At 49.6% G+C, this 15,058-nt stretch overlaps 1 protein-coding gene across 1 annotated transcript in view; it reads left to right on the plus strand.

The window, feature by feature from the left end:
* Window positions 1-15,058, plus strand: part of LOC138541759 (bromodomain testis-specific protein-like) — a 2,079,689-nt gene that overhangs the window by 516,337 nt on the left and 1,548,294 nt on the right. The window contains exon 4 of the mRNA XM_069641783.1: window positions 14,032-14,170. Within this exon, the coding sequence (XP_069497884.1) occupies window positions 14,032-14,170 (139 nt within the window). The remainder of the gene's footprint in view (window positions 1-14,031; window positions 14,171-15,058) is intronic.

Genomic DNA, 15,058 nt, shown 5'->3' on the forward strand with positions numbered 1-15,058 from the left:
AATCGGGAACGCAAGGACATTGCCGCCTGCAGTTCAGAAGGCCATATAGCCCATTTCTGTGCCGTTATAGGTTGACACAGTGGAACCTTGACGTTTTCCTGAAAGGAGGATTCCTTTCCTGCATAGCATCTCACCTGCCGAGTACTGTTGATACTCCATCCGAACCTCTCGACCCTGAGGACCTGTCTCCATATGGCCTCGACAGAACTGATCCAGCAGAGCCGGGCCCATCGGTGAACCCTCCAAGCAAGCGGAGGAGAGTTCACCCCGCCCTTCCAGCCTTCGCGGCCCTCACAGCCTTCATCTCCTTCCCCAGATCCTAGGGAGGACACGGGAACAGAGACGGCCACGACGGGGACGGATGACAACCGTGGCGACGATGGGATGGGCCTTCCAACACCACCCCCTCAGGCCTCCCCGCCCAACGAAATTGGCTCCTTTCACGCCATGATTGCCAGTGCAAATGAGCTCTTCTATCAACGGCGTGAGGCCAAAAGGAAGACGGTCCTCTCGGTCCCGTTACTTGACATCTGGGACGAGGGGCTGTTGCTCCTGAAGAACCCGTCCACGACTCCTGTCAAGAGACCAGTACGAGAAGAAGTATCGGGCCCCGGATTCCGCCCCTCTGCCTTTAGGGCGCAGCCGACCCCGGATTTGGTTGTCTTGGCGGCGGCGAAAAAGGCGGCAGGGGCTATGGCTTCGACTTCAACCTCCCCCCACCCCTCAGACGGCGAGGGGAAGAAACTGGACGCCATGGGGCGACGGGTCATTTCGGCAGCGACGACAATTAAAGCGGCCAACGCCCTAGCGATTGTGGCCCGCTACGACAGGGAGCTTTGGTTTAAGATGGCTCCTCTGCTGGATTTCCGGATGACAAGATGGCGGAGGCCCTGGAGATCCTGCAGGAAGGCATGGTAGCGTCGGACCACGCCATAACAGTGGTCTCGGACATTGCTGACACCGGTTTCCGCCAGTTGCGTAACAGTGTTCGTCTTCGACGGCGTGGTTGGCTCAAGGCGACTGGTTTGCACGTCCTGGCGGAAATCAGAGTTTTGGACATGCCCTTCGACAGGAATAACCTGTTTGGCAAGACGGTGGACGAATCACTGCAGGCCATCAAGGCCGACACAGAGACGGCCCGGGCCTTGGGGGTTTTGCATTAACTACGGCCGCCTTTTTGTAACTCCGGAGGCAAGCATGGTGCCTCCAAAGAATTCGGCGGTGGCTCCTCGAAGTACCTCCAGGCAGCCCGCTCTTCGTTGCAGGAGGCCTACAGAGGACGTGGCAAGTCTGGAGGATTTCGTAGTTGTCGCCAAGGCCCCTGCCAAGCAGGACTGAACCGGCCGTAGCGTCGGAGGCCCCGACCGGAGCACCCCGGTGGGAGGCCGGCTGGGGAAGTTTTTCAGCGTGTGGGAATCCATCTCCACCGACCGATGGGTGCTGGATGCCCTGGCCCTCGGGCACTCTCGAATTTTTAAAGAAGTGCCCCTGCATTCCACCCGTAGCCAGGAAGGAAAACCACGTCCCTCAACTGCTGCTGGAAGTAAGGGCGATGCTGAAGAAAGGAGCCATCGAGCTCGTCCCAAAGAGGCTCCGGGGCTGCGGAGTGTACTCTTGATACTTCCTCGTAAGAAAGAAGACCGGCGGTTGGCAACCAATCCTGGACCTTTGTCTTTTAAAGGCCCAGAAGTTCTGGATGGTCACCCTCCAGCACGTACTTGGGCAGCTGGAGGAAGGCGACTTCCTATCGTTGCTGGACTTGGAGGATGCCTACTTTCACATCCCCATTCTAAAAGGACATCGAAAGTTTCTCAGATACGTAGTCCGAGGACGGCACTACCAATTCAAGGCCCTTCCTTTTGGATTGAAGTCGACGCCCAGAGTATTCACCAAGTGCCTAGCACCAGTGGCGGCGCGGCTGCGCCTGCAGGGGATCCACGTCTACCCCTACCTGGACGATTGGCTCATCCGAGAAAAGACAAGAGACCTCGCCGTCGGGCACACAGCGAAGACCGTCCAACTGCTCCTGGATCTGGGATTCTCCATCTTTGCCAAATCCCACCTGGTTCCGTCGCAGGCCGCACTGTTTCTGGGAGCCAAGCTCGACACAGTAGCGCGATTGGCCTCCCTGTCGGAGGAATGGAGGAAGGCCATCATGGGAAAGGTGCAGCGGTTGTTGACCGTGGACGTGGCCAAGGTGAGGTCGATCAAGTCCCTTCTCGGCATGATGTCTTCTTGCATCTTCCTAGTGCGCCTCTGCAGACTGCGGATGCAGCTGCTGCAATAGTTCCTCGACGCCCGTTGGATGCAAGCGGCGGGCAGCTTTGAAGACAGGATCTCGCTCAACAAGACCTTCCGCCAAGCGATCTGGTGGTGGGGCACCCGCGTGCATCTTGCGGCGGGTATGGACTTCCAGACCCCGGCACATCAGGAGATGGTGATGACTGACGCCTCCCTGGAGGGATGGGGAGCGCACACCGGAGATCTCCACGCAAGAAGCCTTTGGCTTCCGGAGGAGAGGTCACTCCACAACCTTCCGTCCCTCAAGGGCAATGTGGTGAGGATCTTCACCGACGACACCACCACAATGTTCTACATCCGGAAGCAGGGAGGTATTGGATCCCCAGCCCTATCCAAGGAGGTGCAGGTTCTGTGTCACTGGGCCGTCGCCCAAGGGATGTTTCTGGTACCCTTCCACCTAGCAGGAATGAACACCATCGCCGACTCACTCAGCAGGGAGCTGCGCTCGTGCCACGAGTGGGAACTGCGACAGGATCAAGTGGATCTGCTATTCCAACGATGGGGCAATCCCCAGATCGATATATTTGCGACGGCGACAAACACCAAGTGTCGGAGGTTCGCCAGCAGGTTTCCCCAGCCGGGGAGCATAGGCGATGCCGTCTCATTCCCCTGGGACGGCCTGTTCCTGTATGCGTTCCCGCCGTTGCTGCTGCGACTCATCAACCAACTCAGACAGTCCCAGTGCAGGATGATCTTCGTCGCACCGGCGTGGCCGACACAGATCTGGTTCCCGGACCTTCTGGACATGTCAGCATCTCCCCCCCCAGTCAAACTGCCGACGGACGTGGATCTCCTCGCCAGAGAAGGAGGCGCCATCCTCCACCACGACCCGGGGTTGCTGAACTTTCAGGCCTGGCTCCTGCAGCACTAGAGTTTGGAGGGTACAATATCCCGGCGGACTGCAAGGAGGTGCTTGCAAAGGCCAGGGCGTCCTCGACTCTCAAGTGCTATTGACGTAAGTGGTAGAGGATCTCTGTCTGGTGCTGTGCACAGAAGATTAACCCTCTATGGATTACGGCCCCCCAGGTGCTGCCATACCTACTGTCGCTGGCCAAGGCAGGGCTAGCGCACGCCTCCATCAAGATACATCTAGCAGCGATCTCCCGCTACACCACAACTCGGGGACGATCATCTCTGTTGTCCCATTGCCTGGTGAAGGAGTTTATGGAAGGATTGGTCCGATCATTCCCGCCGGTGAAGGCTCAGCCCCGGCGTGGGAGCTCAACGTGGTGCTGAGCAGGCTCATGGGGCTGCCATTCGAGCCTCTGCATTATGCACCGTTGAATTTCCTCTCGTGGAAGACTGCGTTTCTTGTGGCCATCACCTCCGCACTATGGGTGGGAGAGATCCAGGCCCTCTCCTGTAAACCTCCATACCTGACTTTCCACGAGATGAGGGTGGTGCTGAGGACGCACCCCTCCTTCATGCCCAAGGTGCCGTTGGACTTCCATCTCAACAAGCCCTTGGTGTTACCTGTTTTCTTCCCGTCACCGGCTGACAGGACTTTGCACTCGCTGGATGTAGCTAGAGCACTGAAGTTCTACATGGACCGCACGAAGAGCTTTCGGAAGACGTCACACCCATTTGTGAACTTTGGACCTGTGAACCAAGGGAAGGCCCTCTCGAAGGCTTCCATTTCCAGATGGCTCTACGGCTGCATCATGCACTGTCACCGGTTGGCAAACCAACCATTGCCTGGCCGTCTGAGAACCCACTTGACCAGAGCGATCGCTGCTACCACGGCATTCTTGTCTGGCATACCCCTGCTGGACAGCTGCAGGGCTGCTACATGGAGGTTGACGCACACCTTCACGAGATTCTACTGTGTCGACCGGGATTCCAGGGAGGAGTCCAGGGTCGGCCAGGCAGTGCTGCGTAACCTGTTCGCCTGAAGGTGGGCCTAGTGAGGAGGTAAGAGTTGCTTAATGTTGAGTTGATGAAATGCTTAATGTTGAGCCTTGCCACCTCCCGTGGTTGTGCCATGTGTTATGTATTCTTATATTCATGAGCATGTGAATCCATGCCATACCCCATGCTGGAGAAGGATTCACATGCGAACCCTCCCTCCTACCCCTCTGCGGCTCTTCACTTGGTCCTACTGCCACTTACATGCTACCAAATCTGAAGATGGCTGCCAGAGGAGGGACTTGGGTAGAGGGCAGTCATTGGCTGGGGGCAGTATGACCCAGAGACCAGTGATTGGTTACTAGTAGAAAGACAGTTCAGAAACGAAACTGAAACAGATTTTATTTTTTTAAAACTTTTATTTTCCGAGGATTCCCAGCCTGACGACGGGGAATATTCATGAGCATGTGAATCCATGCTAGACGCATGCTGGGCAACAACAGTTACAGGTAAGTAACTTGTTCATCTCCCACCTCTACCGCTTTTAAGAGGTTTTCCAATCTTAATTATAAGAATTATTGTTTCTTTCTGGCTATAAGGCTTTTGTAATTTATTCGCGATTTTCTCAGATCTTCTATATTGACAGGGCCGTTATTGTTAATTAGACAGGATTTCACATTTCGCCTTGCAGCATTCGCTATCATGCCATCCTGCCCTGTGGAGAAAGTTTGGGGGAGAGGGTGCAGTGATTTCCTTAGGAACACAGTGCACCCATCATTCCAATAATCTCTCTATATATAAAGATGAACATGTTTTAGTTTTGTTCCTTATACAATGCCACACCGTTCCACCAATCTGCACCAATTTTGCATAGTTACTTGTTGGGACCCTCAGGACATGGTTACATGACATTTGGAAACACTGCCCCTTTCCACAGATTTGAGGCCCTTGACACACGAGATGGTTGCCTGAAGTCTGCAAAACATCAATGTGTTCGTAGGACTAAACAAAGCTCATTTTAAATGTCTCGACACGAAGGAACAAACTTGAAAGATTCGGACCTCGAAAATCACATTACAAGGCCCTACGATGCACCATTTCTAAGCAATTTGCACCGCACTGTACCAGGGTGAGGCAACGGGTGGAGAGTGCACAGAAGGTCCACCTTTGCTGCAGTATGCCAACACTCCTCCACGTCTGCTCCAGGGTATGCTAGCCAGCCACAGACACCCATTCCCAGTGCAGTTTAATTTAGAGTGCAACGCACATCAAGCGATAAGCGACTCACGTTTTTCAACAATTGATGAGTTTGTCTACAGAACGCGAGTATGGGCACTTTTTGCTAGTCTGTTCAAATGAGTTCTGAAGATTCACACGATTGTTGTTACATTCTGATTTGAATAAATCCATCATTGGAATTATTTCATCATACAATGCAGAGATGGATTCAGGCACTATTCTGTGCCATTTAACTTTCTGGGACCCAGTCCAAAGGCATCGGCATTTAAGCCAAAGAAATCCACTCCCTTTTGAAGGTAAGTAGTCAATGGCCACTTTTAAGAAAAGGTGATCATGATCACTTTTCAGATCTTTCTACTTCGAACTTGACAGCTTTATGCCATGATTCAAGATTTTAAAAAAAGTAATCAATTGATAACCAGACTGTCTATTATAAGTGTGTTTTGCAGGTTGGTCTCCTTTGAGTCTTCCATTGCATCCACAGAGACCAAATTTCGATAAGACTTCTACTACCGGGGGAGCATATTTATGCTCTCTATTGTGCCAATCTGATATCAATTCGGGTATTCCCTAGGCTTGCTTCTTTTCTCGAATGATCTCGAATGATCTCCTAACCTCTAGTGGCTCAAATGTTACCTTGAAATCGCCCACCAGTATTCTGACACAATCCTCATTAACGCCCACTTTCCATTGCTCCGAGCCATTCCAAATTATATGGACGGCAGAGGACTCCAGAGGTCCATCAAGGTGATTATAGAGATGAATTAGTAAGATCTGCGTGTTTTGGATTTTTAATGACCGAACATCTAGGAATTGGATATCAATTCTGAGCAAGAGTTTAAAAAAAACGCACTCAGCCAGGTTGCTAGGCCCCCACTAGGACGACCCTTGCTACCTTGAATGAATGAAAAACATAAAAACCATCGATGGAAAGGTCTTCGAATACCAACATTTCCTGAAAAAACACTACATCCTTCTGGTCACTAAACTGATCATCATTTAGATATTTCTGGAGGCCCACAATGTTCCAGCAAGCTATTGTCGAATGTTCGGGACTAGATCTATTACCAGGTACAATAGAACGTATATAAGAAAGATAGGCTGAGGTGGGGAAGTCAGTCAGTCAGTCGTTCTGATCCAAGGTACCCTCATAATCATAGTCCTCCATTGTTAAAGTTTCTATATCTGGGACCTGGGCTCTCAGTGATGTTAATTGCAGTGATCTTGTGTTGTTTCTTCTTGGCAAGGGTCCTGCTCTTATTCCATGGGTTGGGCCATCAAATTGATTCTTTGCTTTGATACTTGGGCCCACTGACTTAATCTTTGTGGAAGAGGGAGGAAAGGTTCTGAAGTCCATAGACAGTAGACCTTCGGCAATTTATCTTTAAGTGCCACTGTTAAGGTAAGCTATTTGCTGAATTGTCTGTGTCTCGCAACATAAGCAATATCATCCATGATATTCATACGTCCCGTTCCCTTTCCTCTATTCTTGTGGGCGACCCCCCCAACATTGGGACGGTACCGGGACCTTTGTCAGCCTAAAATTGAGCTTGCCCATTAAATTTAGTATAGCGTACGTGGGCACGTGCATGCCCTGCCGCCTCACCACAGTCTTTTTCTGCATGAACGGTGTCAGACCTGGCAGCAAGCTCAGAGACTTGTTTAACTTTGATTGCTCCCTGTTTAAAAAAAAATCTTATTTAACTTCCCTTCGGTGCCTCATCTCCCCCTGTGCATGTTGGCACTAGGAGGATTGACTCATGCGACTGCTCGTTCCCAGCCTCGGACCCCCATGCACTCTGTCTTCAGTGTTTGGGGCCCGACCACCACTGGGACGAATTTTCTGCTTGCAGCGCTCTCGATTGATGCAGAGGAGGGAGATCTTCCATACTTCTCCTCCCCACCTTAAGGACTTCGTCTTTAGGACCTCTCATCAAGATAAGGCAGGCTGTCTGGTCAGCACAGCTGCACAGCGTGACAACTCCTTCCCGGGGGTTCCCACTGATCGGGGTTCCTCAAATTCAGGTTCTAAAGCCACTGGCTCCCAAGCCGATGGGGCCCGGGGGCTCTTCCGGGCACTCCAGGGACAGACCTGAGGCCGTCCTGGCTACTGGCTCCCAAGAGAGGGACTCGGGGGCCCTACAAGGCTGTCCTCGGAAGGGCGATCAAGTTAGTCCTCCTCTTCTTCCCCAGGGGGTAAGGGATCGTCGAGTGTAACCTCCAAGAGTCTGTCCTCTGCACGATTCAACATGGCTACCGGCACAGGTGCTGAGAGCGTCCATCCTACCCGAGCTTGCACCTAGGTCGTGAGTCACGGCGCTATGACTACCGGCTGTCCGGCTGAGGGCTCAAAGCCGACCAGAGGGATCTCTGAGGTAGATGCCTCTGCTTCGGGTGCGAGACCCAACCTGTATCCTCCCATGTCGACCATCTTGGATCCGGCTCTGGGCCTGCCAGTAATTTTCCCCCCATCGAATGGGGTTTGGTAGATGCCAGTCCCCTTCCCTCAGGAAGTGGCAGCAGATCCTATGATGCAGGCTTATGGTCTCCTCTGCCATAAATCTACCAATCACAACCTTACTGCTACATGCACCAAGCGCCTCAGCGCTTTCACCAGGAGCGGAGACCCAGCGCCTCAGAGGGCTGTGCCCTGAGGGGCCCTGCCAACATGCGAGTAACAGCTTTTCGAGCGCTTCCCTTCAAATGAAGGGGCTCCTGAAGGACATTGTGAAGGTCATCCCACAAGTGGCGCCGCCCCGGCCCCCTTCTCTGGCTACTCCTCCCATTCCTCCAGCACTGCCTGTTCCAGTGCTGGTGCCTCCCTCTGTCCAGGCCCTACCTGTTGTTCTGACACCTCCACCTCCTCCTGTACCACTCCCTCGCCCTCAAGAGCTGTTCAACCTGCAGCTCCAGACCTGGTGGGGGGATCCCCTGCTGGCAACTGTGTCCCAGGGCATGGATTCCACTCGATCTGTGAAAAAGAGGGTGGGCGGGAGATGAAGCTGCCTAGGACGTTGAACCCTCTGCATCTGTTTAGGCATTTCATGACTGCCTTCAGGGCCTGGTGGAGTTCTTGGGGGTGGTCCTCTGCCTGACCAAGCCCCCCAGGAGTAGGGAGGGCTGGTGAGGTCTTGGGGAATGGCACCACAATCCGGTCTGGCAGGCATCCCTCTTCAGAAGATCTTCTGTAGGTGGTGCAAAAGGTCTGGGAGAAGCCCAGGGCCATCGCCCAGATGAGCAAGAAGTTGGACAGCAGGTTTAGGCTGACGGGGAGCCAATCCTCCTTGCTTGCCAACGGCAGCCAGATTTCTCAGTGGTGGCTGCGGCCTCAGTGTATGCACGCACGCCATAAGTTTTCCTCTGACGTGCAGGAGAAAATCCTGGATCTGCCCTTTGAGTGTTGTGGACCTTATTCATTCGTCAACTGATGAAGTGTTGACAAAGAAGAAAACTTCCACTCAAACTGCCAAGTCCTCTGCCATCCTGACAAACCCAGGTCAGACATCCTTCCCTCAGTCCCAGGGCAGGAACGATTATAAGCCCTGCACCTTCTCCAGCTTCAATGGGTTCCAGGACCGCGGTACGTGGAGGCCCGCAGGTCACCCAGCGACGAGAGGAAGCGGCAGAGGATGTTGCACAGATTTTTCCAATCCCCCCCTCCTCTGCCCCCACCTCAGACGCCAAGAAGCAGTGACTTCAAGGTCGGGGGCCACAGCCTGTGGGGGGCTGTTTGGCTCTGTTCCAGAACACCTAGAAGCGTCTTATGAGCAACCCGTGTATCCTATCCGTAGTCTCCACGGGCTTAAGTCCTCTTCCTTTGCCTCTACAATCCCCTTCTCCTCTTCGTCAGATTGGGTCCACTGTTCTTTTACGGGAGGTCCTTTCGCTCTTGGAGATGTAGGCAATAGAACTGGTTCCTTTTGTGGACAGGGGCTCGGGGTACTATTCCAGGATTTTTGCAGTACCCAAGAACCAGGCTGGCCTGAGGGTTGTCCTGGACCTGTAATTTCTAAATCTGTCTTTATAGCTTTAACGCTTCAAGATGAGAACTCCCACCCAAATAGCGGAGTCCATGTGTGCTAGTGACCAGATGTGTTCCCTCGACCTAAAGGGTGCGTCCCTGCGTGTTCCCACCTACCAACCACATTGGAAGTTTGTGCGGTTCACGTTTGTTGTACTACTCCCAGTACAAGGTGCTGCCCTTCGGCCTGAACTATGCTCCTTGTGTCTTCACAAAGTTGATGAATGCAGCGGAGGGTCTTCTCCAATTGGAGGGCCATCATCTGTACCCTTATTTGGATGACTGGCTGGTGAGGGTGGGGTCACCCTAAGGGGTGGTACACTCCTGCCAGAGATTGGCGGATCTCCTTCATCAGCTGGGGTTCTCCCACAACCAGAGGAAGTGAGTTGTGCCCCTCCTAGTAACTGGTCTTCCTAGGGGTGCGTTGGAATACTACCTTTCAGCAGGTATTTTCTACACCCGAGAGGCTTCTGTCCATCCTCAAGGCGGTGGGGCACTTTCTGGCCAACACGACCACCTCGGCAGGGTGGTTGCAGCACATTCTGGGCCCAATGGCCTCCAGCGTGGTTACTGTACAGCACTCTCTCCTTAAAATGAGGTGTCTCCAGCTCCACCTAGCAGCAAATTGGGATCAGGAGACGGGCGGGACAGGATTCGCAAATATCACTGCTCCTACTGCCCTATCTTCACTGGTGGCTGATGGATGGCAATGTTTCATTGGGAGCCCCCTTCACCTGACTAGAGCCTACCCTAGTGGTGACGACTGACTCCTCTCTTTCGGGCTGGGGAGCTACTCTAAAGGGCTAGGCGATTCACTGAGTAACGTCGATGCAAATCAATCTGCTCAAACTCAGGGCAGTGAGCCTGGCCCTCAAGACGTTTTTGCCCCTCATCGGGGAAAAGTCTGTTTTACTGCAAGTTTAACCTGAACAAGCAGGCTGGCACCCGTCCCCTCCACCCTCTCTGCATGGAAAAGGTATCGATCTGTGAATGGGCCCCGACGGAGGTAGTTTGGATTTCAGCAGTCCACCTCCCGGGAGATGGTTCAGGCCATCTCAGAAGCGTACACGACCATGGACAAACCTGTTCCTGAGGGGATTCATGCCCATGCGGTCAGAGCCTTGGCTGTCGCGTTTCAAAGACATGATTTTTGGGATGTTGGCAGCAAGGTGGCTACTTGGGCCACTCTGTCGGCCTTCTGTAAGCATTACTCGCCAGCTCCAGGCGTGATGCAGAGTTTAGTCAGGTGGTTCTGACGAACCCTTTTGCTTCATCGTAGATATGAAATCACCCACACCCACTAGCAAAGAGGACCAGACGTATGAGTAATTAAAGTTACTCGTTGTATTTGACTAGAGTACTCCTAGTCCATAGTCCCCTTTTCTCCATACGTCCCACCTGATATGTACTGAGAGTAGCCAGGTATACTAAATTTAAAGGGGAAGCTCAATTGTTCGCTGACAAAGGTTTTGGTACGTCCCCATGTTTGGGGGGACGCCCATAAGGATGGAGAAAAGGAGACTATGGACTAGGAGCACTGTAGTCACTACAGTGAGTAACTTTAATTTATCGAATAAAAGCTTTTTGTTTTCTGAAACCAGTATATTATTTTGTTCTGTAAGAAATCTTCATTTTCCCCACGAGCCAGGATTCAGAGCGGAAACATTAACTAAGTAAATTGAGTTATTAGAAGGGGAACATTGCTCCTGCTACTGTTTTGGTTTAATTAGCTCTCTCCCTCGCAGTCATGCATGTTTGCAGCTGTGTCTTGCTTTGTGACTAGGTCTAGCTGGATCTTTTTTCTGTGTAAGCATCAGTTATAGATGGATTCTTCCCCTTTTGGAGCCTGCAAAGTTAGCTCCACTGGAGACGAAAGCAAAAGCCCCCATTGGACCCTGAGTTTTCTTGATTTTTATTCCCTTGACTGGCGTTTTTAATATACATGTGGGAGCCTTGGCTCACCACTGTTTTCATTGTGGGGTACGAATGTGAGCCCCAAACTCCCCCCGACCCCCACATTGGAGTTTAATTTGGTTTTCTTATCCTTCAGTTGCTTTAATTCTGCATGGATCAGATCCATCTTGTTTGCTAACATTTTTACTTCCTTACTTAGTTGGTCACACTGGTGGCAGATAGGGCGGCAAGGGGCAGATGCTGGCGTCAAAACTATGCTGAACTTAAGGATTCTTCATTCTATGCCTACCTTTGGGGTATTCTCCACAACCAGTTTTCTTATTCATACAGTTTGTTAATCTTTGAGGGTTCATTTATTTCTCCTGAGCCAAATGTGAGCAATTCTGGGAACTGTACTGGGTGTAGTGTTGGAGTTGAAGGGACGGAAAAGTGTAATCCCGATTACAAATGTGTCATGGAGGATCAGACCATGTTGGCTCAAAGATTAACAAACTCTTTCATTTAAACTAAATTTAATTGAGCACTGAGATTATTTCTCACAAACTCTAGACCCAAAATGCCCTGAATTGACTTCAAGATTTGCAATGGCTGACATGGTTACAATAAATGTGACTGCCCCTCCTCGCCCACCACCAGGGTGGGACTGCTCAATGTGAAAGGCTCAAATGCCTAAATCTCAAAGCAACAAACCAAAAGATGGGTTACCCCTACTTCGCTGGCAGAGGGGAAGCGACGGACAGTATTAAATAGAAATCAAACCAGCGGAAAGAAATATGTTCACTTCAAAGGGGCATAATCCACCCACCGGGGAGGGGGAAGAGCCCCCTAGTACGTGACACAGATCACCCTCCACGAAACAATCAATCATTTAAATACTAATTTTATTTGATTTGTCACATTAAAATGAGTATTAAATTGTCTAAACCTCATGGGCAATATGCAAATAAAAAATTGTATGTCAATAATAAAGTACATAATATAAAGTGAAAGTGTGCCAGGGTCAAGTATGGACTGCAAATCAAAAAAACACACAAAAATGAATCATATTAATCCTAGATATTATGTACATATAATAATCCTAGATATCAATGTACATATCCCGTGAAGGATACCCCAGGCGAGTGAAAGAGATCACTCGGGTGGGGGGCCCTCGGTCACCTAAACAAACCTGAAGGCAAAAGGCCAAACAATATATCAATAAAATGATCCAGCCAGTTGTTAATCATATAACAAATAAAGAGATTAATTACAGCAGTGAAAACATGAGACAAAAGCATTATAATCAAGAAAACACACTAAAATTAACCGAGGGATGCCGATCTCAAAGCAACACTTGAAATTTACGGAGCGCTTTTAACATTTGCTTTGCTGCAGCTTATAATAGACAAACAGCAATTGCATCCAGAAACTTGAAACATGCAGATCATTATCGAGATCTAAAACTGTTAGACATTTTTTTTCTCAAAGGTGCTGCCTACAGACAATGTAAACATGTACAGTTCATAAATATATTTGTAAACCGCAAAAGGACATGACCAACCTCTTATCGCTCAGCAAGTAATCCAGAAGTTAAATTTAGAACAGAAGCCAGAATTTATTGCGGAGGCTGTGCATGCAAGCACAAAGAAGAAACAATCTGCCCGCCTTTATCAGTCACTCTCTCTCCATAATGAGTTGGGTAGCTGTTCCGCTACCTGCACATAAAGCTTGGCACCAAGTCTACTGTAAAATATAGCCCAGAACATAAGTGCCAGTAGTCTGCAAACTGGGCATGGGCTACCTAACAATTCTGCTCCTTTTTAGGGACATTCAACTCAGTGGTGTATGGCTACATAAATGTATTCCAATTTACACAGGGAGTATTTCACCATGTGAATCGAATGGGGAGAGCCTAGCTTATCACAAAATGTACCCCAGGCCACACAGGCATATTCTGAAAGTGCTAGAAAAGTCAATCATCTTGCAGGTGATCCTACCAAAGGGGAGTAATGGGAAAGTATTTGGGTGCTTCACCCTTGCCTCCAATTCTCCCCTTGTCTCATTGATGCCCCTTATCCGCCCCCTTAGATTTTCTTTGCACTCCGATCTCTAGGTATCAAAACTCTTTGGGACCGTCTAGAATTGCCCAGATCTACGGGTTTTCATGCAGTGTTTGTGAGCAGAAATGTCACTTATTCCAGTTTATTTTAAACCCTGAGTAATGCCCGAAGGCTATAACTTTGTGTGTTACGGTTTGCAGATTCTCAATTTTTGTATTGGTGGGGTCTCTTCAATTGGCGAGGATTGTTGCCAAAACCTTTGCGCAGTTTTAGCAAGAGGGGTCCTTAAGACATGCACAATTATGCGTTCTAGTGCCCATCCTGGATGGTCACCCTGGTCATCCCCACATGCGCTGCAAGGTCTAGTAAGGAACTATACTACCCAGTCCGTCTCGGTAAAAAAATCTGCAAAGATCTAAACCCTTTTTGTTTGGTGTATCTGATGTCAACAGATTAATACTTGCCCATGATACTCTGATCAAAAAAATGTGTAGCTAATGTATGCATTTGCGTATAACTAATACATGTTTGTTGTACTCTTTCTTTGTGTTTGTGTTGCTCCTCCTCTCCAACTGAGACATCCTGACTTGTGCCACCGTATATTTAACCAAAAGTAAAATGACGTTTGCATTTTGTTTGCTCAGTAATGAAGATTGGCATTTCTGTTTTCAGCCAGGTGATGATATTGTTTTGATGGCACAAACATTAGAGAAGTTGTTTATGCAAAAGCTGGCGCACATGCCACAAAAAGAAATCGAAATATCTGTGGTTGGAAACAGAGGCCTCAAAAGTAAAAAGACCACACCTGCCGGTAAACTTGTTTTTGTATTTCAGTAAATTACTAAACAGTACTGTGGGGGCAAAGGCATCTTTGTTTCGAAACCTGCTACATCGTTTGTTATGCTATGTTTACATAGAAGTGTAATGTGCTGGATTCCGATGAGATGTTTTTAACTATTGAATATTCTTATTACAATATCCATATCTACATTTTTATTACATGGCAAATAGCAATCTGGCCCAGCTTTCGCAGTATCATTTCTGCTAAAATATACATGCACATCAAAGTTGTTCTTGCCTGCCACATGAACTACATTCAGAAATGTAATAAATACACAGATTTCTAGTGTGCATTTCCCATCCATCAAGGATGTCTCAGAATTCCACCACCATGTGGCGTATACTTGTGCAAAATCTGTCACAATCGTGAGACAAATAGTGGTTGCGTCTATCCTCCTTTTCACAACTCATGCTTGGTTCCCCTGCTGGGCTATTTGTTCAAAGTGGTCTGCACAAATGGGAATGTGTGGTTGCAGCATCTTTGCTAGATAAGTGGCTGACCGGAGGGATGTTGGTAGACCATGTCACTTTCCTACAGACTCATTTGATATATGTACCTCAATACCAAGAACTTAGCCTTTCCCTGCTTGCGTGCAGATCTCTACAAGCGTGCATCTGTGTTTATGCTCCTATCTCACTCTCTCCATGAATGCCACAACCAAGAGAATTGGAGGTGGGGTTTTTAGGAAGGTGTTGAAAGAAATATCAACTTTATGACGAAAGGAACGTCTGTGGTCCATATTCCAGGAAGCAAATGTACATAAGTGAAAGAGTTCATTAGGTCAATCTTTAAGTCTTTAAGCACGCTTACAAAGGGCAGACAGGCCATGCTAAATATGTAAAGGCATTTCTTTAATTA

This window comes from Ambystoma mexicanum, chromosome 1q (genome assembly GCF_040938575.1).
Source record: "Ambystoma mexicanum isolate Mex_15411 chromosome 1q, UKY_AmexF1_1, whole genome shotgun sequence".
Taxonomy (NCBI): domain Eukaryota; kingdom Metazoa; phylum Chordata; class Amphibia; order Caudata; family Ambystomatidae; genus Ambystoma; species Ambystoma mexicanum.